A 14,422-nucleotide genomic window follows, 5' to 3' on the forward strand; every position below is an offset into this window, starting at 1 on the left:
ATCTAATGTTTTTCTGATATTTGAGCTGAAATTTGTGTATAATGTAGTAGAATGGAGTGAGAGTGCTGTCAGTAATTATGAGCAGCAGAATAGTATTTAATTAGCACTGTGTCTATTATTTAATGGTATATCTCGGGTGCATTTTCTGCTATGATAAGGGGCCACCAATGGATCTGTGCATTCTTTTTTTATTATGTTTAGAATTTAGGTCTACCTCAAATAAATTATCTCGTCTTTATTAATAAGTAGCAGACACGGTTTTGATTGTTAATTGCTGTATACAGTTCATATTAGTGTGTTAGTACAGGTTTATCGGTAAGTCTGTGTCTTCAGCAGATGTCAACAGCCTGTTCAGCAGGACATGAGTATGCAAAAAATACTGAAAATTAAGTAAAATGTTAGGCAATAGGAAATGACTGGCCACATATTTCACAACATGAACATTCTATTAAGTCAGCTAGGAGGCTAAGCAAGCGCTTACCAAATGTGTGGTTGGCTTGATCCAGTTGATACTTTTTGCCATTATATGTGATGGAAATACCTAGAAAACTGTTCTGTGTATGGTGATCATAGGGCAGCTACCCGCACTTTGAGCTTAAATAAATAATAAGTTAAATAATGCCAAAGGCACCCAAATACATTTGCAAAGTACTAAAGCTGTCTTATCAGACAGCTATCACTTTGCAAACTTGGCAATATACAGACAAACTGAAGGTTTCCTTGTTGTACTTGCCTGCTTCAGCTAAGAAGTCTCACCCTACAATAATGAGATTTGCTAGCCAATGCACTTTCACTAAGTTATGTCAAGTAACCCTTTCCAAATGTGCCTCCTCACTTAAGGTGTTTAAAAAGCATTGTTAGTTTTCAGAAAGAACTGAGTTTTTCTGTTCTCAATATCACTATTTATAAACTGGAATCTTCTCACTGCAGCTTGCAAGCTTTAAAGAAGAAGTTCACTTTTTAGAGAAAAAAAAAATCAACAATCTTTTGCAGGTAAAAATATGTGCATTTATTATTTTTGTCTGCAGGACCCTGTAAACCATTTCACCAGAGGTCAGCAGATTGCTGGTGCCATGCAGGTCTCCTGCAGATCTGTCAGTATACAGTGCCTTGAAAAAGTATTTATACCCCTTGAAATGTTCCATATTTTGTCATGTTACAACCAAAAATATCAATGTATTTTATTGGGATTTTATGTGATAGACCAACACAAAGTGGCACATAATTGTGAATTGGCAGGAAAATGATAAATGGTTTTCAAAATTTTTTACAAATAAATATCTGAAAAGTGTGGCGTACATTTGTATTCAGCCCCCCGGAGTCAATACTTTGTAGAACCACCTTTCACCGCAATTATAGATGCAATTTTTGGGGGGGATATCTCTACCAGCTTTGCACATCTAGAAAGTGAAGTTTTTGTTCATTCTTCAATGCAAAATAGCTCAAGCTCTGTCAGATTAGATGGAGAGTGTTCGTGAACAGCAATTTTCGAGTCTTTCCACAGATTCTCATTTGGATTTAGATCTGGACTCTGACTCTAACACATGAATATGCTTTGATCCAAACATTCCATTGTAGCTCTGGCTGCATATTTAGGGTTGTTGTCCTACTGGAAGGTGAACCTCCACCCCAGTCTCAAGTCTTTGCAGACTCTGACAGGTTTTCTTCTAAGATTGCCCTGTATTTGGCTCCATCCATCTTCCCATCAACTCTGACCAGCTTCCCTGTTCCTGCTGAAGAAAAGCAGTCCCACAACATGATGCTGCCACCACCATGTTTCACGGTGGGGATGGTTCAGAGTGATGAACAGTGTTAATTTTCCACCACGCATAGCGTTTTGCCTTTAGGCCAAAAAGTTCAATTTTGGTCTCAACTGACCAGAGCATCTTCTTCCACATTTTTGCTGTGTACCCCACATGGATTCTAACAAACTGCAAACTGGACTTCTTATGGTTTTCTTTCAACAATGGCTTTCTTCTTGACACTCTTCCATAAAGGCCAGATTTGTGGAGTGCACTACTAATAGTTGTGGACAGATTCTCCCACCTGAGCTATCGATCTCTTCAGCTCCTCCAAAGTTACCATGGGCCTCTTGGCTGCTTCTCTGATTAATGCTCTCCTCGCATGGCCTGTCAGTTTAGGTGGACGGCCATGTCTTGGTAGGTTTACAGTTGTGCCATACTCTTTCCATTTTTAGATGATGGATTGAATAGTGCTTCGTGAGATTGTCAAAGTTTGGGATTTTTTTATAACCTAACCCTGCTTTAATTATCCACAACTTTATGCATGACCTGTCTGGTGTGTTCCTTGGCCTTCATGATTCTTTTTGTTCACTAATGTTCTCTAACAAACCTCTGGGGGCTTCATAGAACAGCTGTATTTATGCTGAGATTAAATTACACACAGGTGGACTCTATTTACTAATTACGCGACTTCTGAAGGCAATTGGTTCCACTACATTTTAGTGAGGGGTATCAGAGTAAAGGGGGCTAAATACAAATGCACATCACACTTTTCAGATATTTATTTGTAAAAAAATTTGAAAACCATTTATCATTTTCCTTCCACTTCACAATTATGTGCCACTTTGTGTTGGTCTGTTACATAAAATCCCAATACAAAACATTTATATTTTTGGTTGTAACATGACAACATGTGGAACATTTCAAGGGGTATGAATACTTTTTCAAGGCACTGTATCTGCTTGCTCGTACGGGATTTACAAGCAAGCAAACATACTGCCAGGAAGAATGAATGAACTACCACGGTGCTTCACAGCACCGTGGTAGTTCATTGAGGACTACAAGCTGACAGGACTTGTAGTCTTTTTTATTCACAAATGACTGTGAGTGAATGATGTGGCCGTAAAGGGGGTAGCCCCGCATGGCCACTTTTTCAAAAATTTGACAGCTAGTGAGGGTGGAGAAGTTGTTTTAAAGATGTAGTGAAGTCAGGAAAAAAACATTTCCCCCTGTAAGTCAAGCGCATGATGAAAGACTTAGGCAGGGGTGTCTTTTGTCACCCCAGCTGTTTGCCCTAACCATTGAGCCATTGGCAGCCCGTATTCAGGCCTCTACGGAGATATCAGACTTTCGCTATAACACTCTCCATGAGAAACTTCTGCTATATGCAGATAATATGCTGCTACTTTTTAGGAGATACTGATGCTTCCTTAAAAGCCTCTATGGTTAATATACCGGAATTTGGCACTTACTCTGGGTTGGCCGTTAATTGGTCTAAATCTGCATTGTTACTCCTGGATGGGAAACCTAATCCGCAATTACATTTGTCCTGCCCTGTCCCCTGTGTGGTCTCCTTTAAGTACCTAGGCATTGTTATCTATTCAGAGCTGACAGCTTACTCCCAATTGAGCATATCTCCATTTCTCACCAGATTCCGGAAAAAACTTAAGATATGGCACAAACTTAGGATCTCTGTGGTGGGTTGTGCTAATTTGGCCAAAATGATTTTGATGCCACAATTGCTTTATTTTCTCCACAACTCCCCTGTGGTGTTGCCAATTAAGTTGCTCCATACAGTATATTCAATTCTATTTTTTTTTCTCTCCTTTGGAAACATGGTCCCCCCAGGATACATTTAGAACTTCAGAAACCTAAAAGTGATGGAGGCATTGCATTCCCTAACCCCTGGCTCTACTATTTGGCAGCGCAACTGCAACATATGCTGCCAGGCCTGTCTCTGGCTGTTGGGAGCACCCGAGTAAATTTGGATTCTGCCTACACTGTATGCAGTCACCCTCTCTTTCAGAAGGTCCAGAATCTCAAAGGGTTGCTAAACCTAACCTATCTCTCCCCACTTGTAAACTGATGCACAAAGTGTGGAGTGAAGTTAACCACTTGCCCTCCAGAGGATTTACCCTTTCCTGACCTGGCCATTTTTTGCGTTACGGTGCTGCATTACTTTAACTGACAATTGCGCAGTCATACAACACTACACCCAAATGAAATTTATGTCCTTTTTTTCCCACGAATATAGCTTTCTTTTGGTGGTATTTGATCACCTGTGTGTTTTTTATTTTTGTGCTATAAAAAAAAGACAGCCAATTTGAGAAAAAAAACTATATTTTTGACTTTTTACTATTAAACATGTCCAGGAAAACATTTTTTTTAAAAATCTAATTTCGTCATGAATTTAGGCCAAAATTTATTCTGCTAAAAAATCCCAATATGTGTAAATTAATTGGCTTACGTGAAAGTTATAGCGTTTTCAGATGGCGGTATATATACTGGGATTTTATTTTTACTACTAATGGCGGCGATCAGCAAATTAAAGCGGGACTACAGTAGGCATTTTGCCATCGGGGGGAATTGACTTGGTGTCATTGACATCCCCAGTGACACCAATACAGTGATCAGTGCTAATAAAAAGTACTGACACTGTACTAATGGCACTGGGCGGGAAGAGGTTAACATGTGGGGCGATCAAAGGCTTAACTGTGTGCTGTTTTGCTGTGTGCTGTGTTAGTGCTTTCAACTGTAAACACACTGCTTTGTATGGCTCTGCTATGCAGAGCTGTACAAAGCAGTGGGCAGGTGCTGGCAGGAGAGAACTGTATTGTTTACATACAGATCTCTCCCTCCATCCATAATGCTCGGCGATCACCGGGTGCCAGCGAGTAATCACTGGGCAGGACTAGGTGATTGACAGCCAAGGCCATGAACAACAGTGGGGGTAGGGCGAACGTACGACTCACACGTGCCTCCTACCCGGAATCACAAAATCATGTATATATGCGTGATTTTGCGAACCCCTGCCACCCTGTAGCAATATATCTTCTATAGGGCAGCGGGAAAGCGGTTAAACAGTTGCAAACTGTAGAGGGTTTCCCAAACTATAGCCCCATTTGGGATAACCCTACATATCCTGAGCTAGCTAAATTGCCCTATGCCAGGAAATGGTCTCACTGTAGTTCACATTTGAAGCATATCCTCAGGGGGTACTCTGCTACCATTTTCCACTCTACTATCACAATACGTGAAAGGATAACATGATCAACTCCATTTTGTTTTATAATATGTTTGCTTTATAATTTGCGATCTTTATACACCCTAAATGAAAAAGTGTGTATGTATGTTTTACAGGAAAATAACTGTGCTTGCAAGTTTTTTGAGGAAGTAATTTTCGGTAAGACAGTAACCGTAGTCCGGGCGTAGCACCAAAATCATGAGTTAGTCTGACCACAATCATCTGACCAGACGATAGTTTGCAGATAGTTCTGCAAAGTTTGATGAAAACTAAGGTGCAATACTAAAGATAACATGCATGGATTTGATTGGTTGATATTAACAGTTGGTCATTAATAATCTGCCTAGAGACTACAGATTTATATATACGCTGATGTTTCCACAATGAGGTTGAAGTGTTTGCCACGAACTTTGGTGTTGTGTGCAATACATTGCCTGATATCGTAGCTATCGCTCAGGTGTAACCGGTAAGGGCCCCCATTGAGAGGAAAAACGCATCACCAACCCTTTGAACTGGTGTCAGAAGTGGGATAGTTACCAAGGTGAGTAAGAATCTTTTTTTTCTACTTTTTAAGAAAAAGAGATACTTTTCTTGCCGAGGTCATTATTTCTGAACTTAAGAGGGAGATTGGTGGGTGGAGTTTAGGAACGAGAGAAAGGGACTCTCGGCTCGGGACATATAATACCGGAATACACCTGACATAGCACTTATTGTTTTTTGTATGTTTGTCTTTGTTATTTAGTATTTTTTTGTTGTATTGCTGTATTGTTTTACTAATATGCTGCTGCTGCTGTTGTTATGGGGAATTCCTTAGGTAAGGAGGAAATACCCCCCCCCCCCCCCCCCCATGTGTCGCTGCTAAAAGCATTGAAGTTGATTAAACTGTTAAAAAAATAGAAATAGAAAGCAGAAAGGAAGAAATGCAGTTGTTCCCATAAATGAAACTTGCAAAGAATTTGTGACTAGAGTTTCTTCTTTTGACTACTATTATGTTAATCCATGGGTGGATAATTTAGCAAGCTGGTCAGAAGGATTGGGAGGAGCGAGTTTTCCCCGGGAAGGAGGGAATGATACAATGTGTATGGATATGGTAAGGGGTATGTGCCTGCATGAACAACCACAGGTAGATATTTGGGGAAAGGGAGACCCAGCTTGGGACAAGGATTATATGTTTGAGGGAGGTAAGAATTGGTTGATATATGCACCAGGATATAGAACTTTAACTGCAGCAAATATTCCAGTGCCACCACCACCCTACAAACATAAAGAGGTTAATTCAGTTACACCAACTGCCCCACAGATAGCCCCATTATATCCAGCACTTCCCCACACTGATAAAACAGAGGATGATGAAGACATCATCATTTCAGCAGTCCGAGTTAGAAGACAGCGCAGAGCAAGTGAGAGAGAGGCAGAAAGTTCAGATGATGAAGGTAAAACAGAGAAAGAGGAGGAAAAGAAAAAGAAAGTAGAAAAAAGAAAGTAGTGGAGGTGAGCGATAGGGTTATGAGGTCGAGAGATAAGCCAAAGGAAGAAAAGAAGAGGGGATTGGAGCCAGTGGAAGAGGAAGAGGATGAGAGCTCAGCTTATCCATTTATGACCGTTGGGGATGAGCTGATTTTAAAGGCATTAGATGCAAAGGAATTAAATGCTATAGTACAAGGATGCCCCAACCCTAGGAAGTCTCCAGGGGGAGCAGTATCCTGGTTAAAAAGAACGTGTGTAGGAAGAAATTATCTGATGGAAGATTGCAAGTTAATTGTAGAATAGATATTGGGAGATATTACAGACGAATTTGAATGGGATAATTGTCCAATATTTAATAATGAGGATAATATTGAGTTGGGACATAGGGCGTGGTCCCCAAAGCAGGGTATGGATAAATATCCCCCGAAATCTAGGGAGCACTGGGATGCAGTGTGGGAGGAAGTTAAACGTGAATTGGTAAGGCTTTACAAGCAAAAGAAATCATTTGCTCCAATTGTAGCATGTAGGCAAAATATTACTGAAACTGCCACAGATTTTATTAAAAGGTTTAAAAAGGTATGGCTGGAAGAATAGGGGATGAATTTAAATGCTGGAGAAAGTGGATCTATTTTGATCCAGTCATGGATGAATGGACCCTTGCCCATGTTAATTTAGTAATTAAACAGCTGTATGATGATTGGCACAAGAAGTATGGGACCCCCCTGGATATTTTCTCGAGCAACACTAGATCAATAGGAATAGAGGGAAAGGAAACACCCACTTGCATTACATCTCCACTCCCAGTACAGGCAAAAGATGGACAGGTTTGGTATCATAGATTTCATGTGCTCCCGCATTGCCCAGTATCCCTGTTAGGCCGAAATTTGTTAGCTGATCTTAAAGCTGTGATGTCTATCACCGAAGAAGGTATGCAACTGGACACACCTTTTTTACTTTGCTCAGCTATAGATCATGATTTGAGTACACTTCCTGAAACGTTATGGGCTACAAATTCTACAGATACTGGGTTCATTGATTGCACACCATACAAAGCCACCCTTAAAACAAAAAACCCTGTTTATCATAAACAATACCCATTGTCCAAAGACAAAATAGGTGGAATCAAACCTATTGTGGAGGATTTTAAAAAGCAGGGAATATTGAAACCGGTAGTATCCCCCTACAATTCTCCCATTAATCTGGAAAAAAAAAAACCCCAATGGTGATTGGAGATTAGTACAGGATCTCAGGGCAATTAATGATTTGGTTATTCCAATTGCACCTGTAGTCCCAGACATAGCAACCCTGGTGAATGCCATACCAGCCAACGCCACACATTTTACAGTAATTGATCTATCAAATGCATTTTTTAGTGTCCCAGTTGACCAGGAGACACAGGCATTGTTTGCTTTCTTTTTTCCTGGAAGAAAGGCTAACCTGGGCCCGTTTTCCACAAAGCTATATAGATTCACCGGTAGCATATACCATGGCCAGTAGATCCATGCTTAATGACTGGGAACCCCCTCATGGTTCAGTACTCATCTTGTACTCCTTAGTTCTGTAAATGCAGATACGTCTAAGGCTGATTAATTGTCATTGTTACAGTTTCTGGCTGATCAGGGACAGACGGTTTCCAGGAAAAAGATCCAGTTTGTAGTACCACAAGTAGAATACTTCGGATTTGTATTGTCTGAGGGCCAGAGGGGGCTGAGCCCAAAGAGAGTGGCAGCAATATGTCAACAACCAAGACCAAAAACTAAGGTTCAAATGCAATCCTTCCTGGGTATGGTAAATTATTGCAGACAGTGGATTCCTGATTTTTCCTATTATGACAATGTACTACGTGAGGTGACACTAAAGGATCAGCTAGACTGTGTCAATTGGACACCACCATTGGTGCAGGCATTTGAGTATTTGAAATCAGCACTTATTTTGTCTCCTGCATTAGGGTTACCTGATTATACTAAATGTTTTCATTTGTATTGTCAATCTGCATGTAAAACCATGGCGGCAGTACTAGCTCAAGAGCACAGAGGTGCCATGAGGCCAGTAGCATATTTATCAAAAGTAATGCCCATCCCGGTCCAGCACATGCTGGGGTGTCTGCAAACTTTGTCTGTATGTGCCTTAGCAGTGGAAATGGCATCTACCATAGTTTTGGGGCACCCTTTGATTTTACACACATCCCATCATGTCCTACACGTGCTAAAAAACATTAACACTCAGAACATGTCAGCACAACGTTTGGCGGGGTGTGAGGTAATGTTAACATCCACAACTAACCTCTCAGTGAAATACAGCCCTTCCACATCAGGACCATCATTGCTGTTGTCCTCTCTTCTTAATCTCCACAAATCCAAGCCCACACCTTACTGTGAAGAACATAATTGTATAGATGTTATTCAAGCAGACACTTCCCCAAGGCCAGACATGCAGAAAACCCCAGTTTCTGGGGCTCCTAATGTTTTTGTGGATGGATCATGCACAAGCCTTAGTGACACCACGTATCTCACAGGATATGCTGTTGTGGAACCACCAAATGTCACTGAGACTGGATCCATCCCATACACCAGTGCACAAGCCGCTGAGCTTGTGGCGCTCACAAGAGCATGTACTTTATATCAAGGACAAGATGTCAACATCTATACTGATTCCAAATATGCTTTTGGGGTGGTACATGATTTTGGCCAATCTGGCAACGCCGCGGTTTTACTACTGCGGATGGCAAGTCAATATCCTATCATTCACTAATTCAGGATTTGTTGGCTGCACTCCAACTTCTGAGAAGGATAGCAGTCATCAAGGCTCATACGAATGCTAAAGACCCAGTTGCAGAGGGGAATGCTATGGCAGATGCAGATGCAAAAGCTGCAGGGCAATTGCATAATCGAGCAGATTTAACTATGGTAATGCTGTCTACCCCGTCACTACTGTCAAATGAACTTTTAAGTACATTACAGGACCAGGCTTCTGAAAGTGAAACTGAATTTTTGGCCAGTAGAGGATTGACACAAGACAAAAATGGTCTTATGTCAAAAGAGGGGATTATGGGATTACCACAAACTGCCACTGTGTTGTTTACTCAAAATTTTCATGGAGTAGGTCATAAAGGAAGACATTTGGTGGAGCAGGAAATGCGCAACTATTTTTGTGTATGGTTTCTACATGATTTGGTCCAACAAACTCTGGGCAGATGTCTCATTTGTTTATAGAATAATCCAGGGAATGGCCGACACGGAAAACATGAACATTTGATACCCCCTGAAGCACTCACACATTTACAAATAGATTTTACACATCTTCCCAAATCAAGAGAAGAAGATAAGTTGTTGGTGGTGTTGGACAGATTTTCAGGGTGGCCAGAAGCTTTCCCATGTAGGAAGGCAACAGCTGATACAGTGATCAAGGTTCTGTGTAAGGAAATCATTCCCAGGTGGCATTGTCCCCTAGTGATAGGGAGCAATCAGGGGCTGGCCTTCACTGCAGTAGTGACCCAAGGAGTTTCAGATGCATTGAGTATCCAATGGAAGTTCCATATTCCATATTATTTATTTATTTCAGGTACTTATATAGCGCCGTCAATTCACGCAGCGCTTTACATATATATATATATATTGTACATTCATACATACTACACTCAAAGCTCAGGAGTAGTGGAAAGAATGAACAGGACCATTAAGGATAAGTTAGCTAAGGCTACAGGGGGAACTTTAAAGAACTGGTTAGCTCTATTGCCTGCTATGTTAGCTGAAGTCAGGATGACTCCTCATAAACGGAGCAGGTTATCTCCTTTTGAGATTCTGATGGGAAGACCATTTCCCACCCCATGGACAAGACAACAGCCCCCTTTATGGCAAAAGGGTGATTTAGAGATGATACAGGCAGAGTATGTGAGAGCACTAAGTGAGAAATTGAATAGTGATTATGGTGATGCCTCGGCTTCTTTTTTTCCATTACCCACAGGTCAAAAGAAACACCCTTTCAAGTTGGGAGATCAGGTGGTGATCCGGAGATTGGATCCAAGGGCAAGACCTCGGTTTGGAGAACCTACGGTGATTGTGGCCATTACCCAAACAGCTGTTTTCACAGAGGGATCGGGCACCTGGGTCCATGCATCAAGAGTCAAAAAGATTTCCTAAAATAAAGGACACGATCAGGATGATATGACAGCTGAAGGAGTCAAAACCCAAAAATCTGATGTCTAACCTACTGGACCCCTATGAGGACAGGAAACGGTGGCACTGCAGGGTCGGGTGGCCGTTTATAAACGGCCTCCCCGCACCCTGCTTGTGCGCGCTCCCCGGATGCGCGCAGCACCGCAATCCGGTGCCTACTGTGTCCTCCGGGCACAGTGAAACACCGATCGTTGGACAGGACCGCTGTACGAGGTCCCGATCACGTGATCACTGATTGGCCAATCAGTGATCACATGCAAAGTAGTAAGCAAAATGTCACTTCTGACATCATTGCTTACTACGTGTGAAATCTGTGAATGATCAGAGGTCACATGGTACAAGGCTATTCACAACAGCCTTGTACCATGTGACAAGCTGTGACCAATCACAGCTCACTCAGTAGTTCTCAAAGGCTGCAAGAATGCAGACAGAGAGAAAGAGAAATGATTGCTTTTACATCCTATATGGTTGTAAAAGCAATCAGTGTAAAAAAAAAAAAAATCTTCATCACCCCCCAAAAGTAGTGCAGTGTCACCATGGTGACACTGTACTGCTAGGGTGACAGTAAGTAAAAAAAAAATTATGATAAAATAAGTAATATAAAAAAAATAAAAATGTAAAAAAAAAATGTTTAAAAATGATAATTTTTGCTTATAAACTAATTTGGCTTATTTTTTTTTTTTACTAAAAAGATAGCGGAATAAATTTTGGGCAAGATTTATGATGAAATATTATTTATTTGCAAACTTTTTTAAGAAAAACACAACATTTTTGGACATTTTCATTTACATAGCAAAAAAAAATAAAAATCCCAGCGGTGAATAAATACCACCAAAATAAAGTTTTATCTGTCTCAAAAAAATGGTAAAAAATTCATATGGGTACAGTGTTGCATGACTGCGCAATTGTCATTCAAAGTGTGATAGCGCTGAAAGCTGAAAATTGCCCTGGACAGGAAGGGGGTAAAAGTGTCCGGACTGGAAGTGGTTAATGACTATGGTCATTTTTCCACTATGGTTTGTGATGAAGAGTTTATATGAAAAAGAGGGATCAGTTGTTCAAAACCCCCCTGAGAGTTCAGGATGGGTGGGTTTGTACCTCATCACAACCAGATAAAAACAGAACATGCACTATATTAACATGGAGCAGTCTCACGGTCAATGCCAGATAGACATTGTTACCAGATATAAATCTCACATATTGTAGTGAAGGGATATGATTTTTTTAATTGATTTTTCTGGGGTATTTATTGATTATGTGTATGAGAACAAGAGCTAAGGAAAGGGAATATGAAGAAATGCGTGGTGTTGAGGTAACTGGAGAGGAAAACCAGTAAGGAGTGTTATCACTTAGTGATAAAAGAGGGGACTGAAAGGATAACATGATCAACTCCATTTTGTTTTATAATATGTTTGCTTTATAATCTGCGATCTTTATACACCCTAAATGAAAAAGTATGTATGTATGTTTTACAGGAAAATAACTGTGCTTGCAAGTTTTTTGAGGAAGTAATTTTCGGTAAGACAGTAACCGTAGTCCGGGCGTAGCACCAAAATCATGAGTTAGTCTGACCACAATCATCTGGCCAGACGATAGTTTGCAGATAGTTCTGCAAAGTTCTGCAAAGTTTGATGACAACTAAGGTGCAATACTAAAGATAACATGCATGGATTTGATTGGTTGATATTAAAAGTTGGTCATTAATAATCTGCCTAGAGTCTACAGATTTATATATACGCTGATGTTTCTGCAATAAGGTTGAAGTGTTTGCAATGGACTTTGGTGTTGTGTGCAATACATTTCCCGATATCTTAGCTATCGCTCAGGTGTAACCGGTGGGGGCCCCCATTGAGAGGAAAAACTCATCACCAACCCCATAATCCATGTTCTTTTACTATTTACAACTGCAACATGCTGTACAAGCGCAGCATTTTTGGTGAGGATTCTCCCTCCTTCCACCTTCATTTTCAATGAGATGCAACATGGCCCTTTTCAGAAATGCTTTATTTCCAGCTCCTATACAATGTTGCTGTACATGTATGTAGCTTCTTACCCTTGTAGAATGGCAGAAAAGTGGGAAGTGGATTTAGGAGACTTACCTGGTGAGCAATGGGAGAAGGCACTGGAGGCGCTCCTTGAACACATCCCAATGAATGTCTCAGCTGTATATCCTACTGAGGGTAAACTATACTCCGCTAAGACTGTCTAAAATGGATGCTCACCACTACGATTTGCCCTAAATGCAGCAGGGATCATGGCACATTAATTCATATGTTGTGGTGATACCCTAAACTGCACATGTACTAAAAGGAAGTATTTCATACTATCAACCGAGTATTTTTTTACTAATTTAAACTCTAGACCCTAAATGTATCCTGGGTATTATTGATGACATGGTGATAGATCAGTTTATGGGGGAGGCTCTGTTGGAGCATTGTTTCAGGCCTGCAAGGTGATACTGTTACACTAGAACAGTACTTCCTTCCTACTCTTAAAGAGTGGGTGGAGCATATGGGCATCACTCTCAGATATGAGAGGGTTATTTTTCAACACCGGGGATATTTCAAAAAGTTTAATAGAGTATGGGGTAGTTGGTTGGATGTTCCGGGCCTTGCTCCGGTGGACCTGTTATGGATAGGCTGTTTGGTTGATATTTCAGAATACAGCTTGTGCGGATACCTGCTGGACCATGTCATTGTATTGAGTGTATGTCTTGAGTCATTTATGGACACTGTATTGTGAAAAATTGGAATGTTTCTTCTTTTCTTTTGTATGCTCGGCTTTTGTCTCAATAAACCTTTTCTTGACAAAACAAAAACAACTCATTGTCAGTCATTTGTTTTATTTTAATCCAAAGAGTAGATTTGAAGCATGAGCACTTTTTACGCTTTTTTGTAGAGAGGGCAGTAATACATTTCCTGATGACAGGAGATTAATTATTATTACCAGGTGGATAATGTTAATGCATTGAAGCTCTATAGTGTTATAATGTACTCACATGTAATGCCATATAAGAATTTGACATGCCATAGAGCCTGAACTCCTCAATGACAGTCTGGTTGCAGAGCTAACACGGCTACATTGTACATTAATCCTGACACTCCAGAAGATATGAATAAGAACTATAGTAGTTACATACAGGTACATCTCTACACCAATGTTTTCTGTTCATGTGATGGTCTTTTTTCAGATCTGTATGTTATTAGTCTCAATCAATAATGTATATATTATATTATTTGTATATGTGTATATATATATGTATATATATATATATATATATATATATATATATATGTATTTATATGTATTTATGAAAACAGTTGTACACCTATGTTATACATTTTCAGGTTTTGCAGAACTTCAAATGGATAGAGAAGTTGTGAACTTTGAGGCATTGGGAACCATTCCATTCTTTGACTACAAACATTTTGCTTTAAAAACATTTTTTCCTGAGGTAAACTATTTTTTAATATATCATTTAACACATAAAATGAAAGCTGAACTCCAAGCAGTCCTAAAAACATCACCCTCTGGGGAAATGTCCCCTGACTTCCAGTGGCATACAGAGTATTGCTGAGAGCTGGACTTACCTTTTCTCCTTTGTATGTAGTCTATAAAATGCTTTGAAGAATCCACCAGGGGCTTGTGTTCCTGGCTCCCTGGTAAATTTGGGATCAAGAAAAAGTGTGTGTGTGTATAAATAGTGCATATACGTGTGTGTTTGTGTATGTATATATGCAATATATATATATAAATATATACACACACACACACACACACACACACAGTATAAC

The 14,422-nt window shown here is 40.2% G+C and overlaps 1 protein-coding gene across 1 annotated transcript in view; it reads left to right on the forward strand.

Moving 5' to 3' along the window:
• PLXNC1 (plexin C1) overlaps positions 1-14,422 on the forward strand; it is a 159,777-nt gene that overhangs the window by 90,853 nt on the left and 54,502 nt on the right. The window contains exon 17 of the mRNA XM_089652672.1: positions 13,976-14,082. Coding sequence (XP_089508798.1) covers positions 13,976-14,082 — 107 coding nt within the window. The remainder of the gene's footprint in view (positions 1-13,975; positions 14,083-14,422) is intronic.

Source organism: Staurois parvus, unplaced genomic scaffold (assembly GCF_062004578.1).
Source record: "Staurois parvus isolate SC_StPar_1 unplaced genomic scaffold, SC_StPar_1.0 ptg000025l, whole genome shotgun sequence".
In the NCBI taxonomy this organism is placed as follows: Eukaryota; Metazoa; Chordata; class Amphibia; order Anura; family Ranidae; genus Staurois; species Staurois parvus.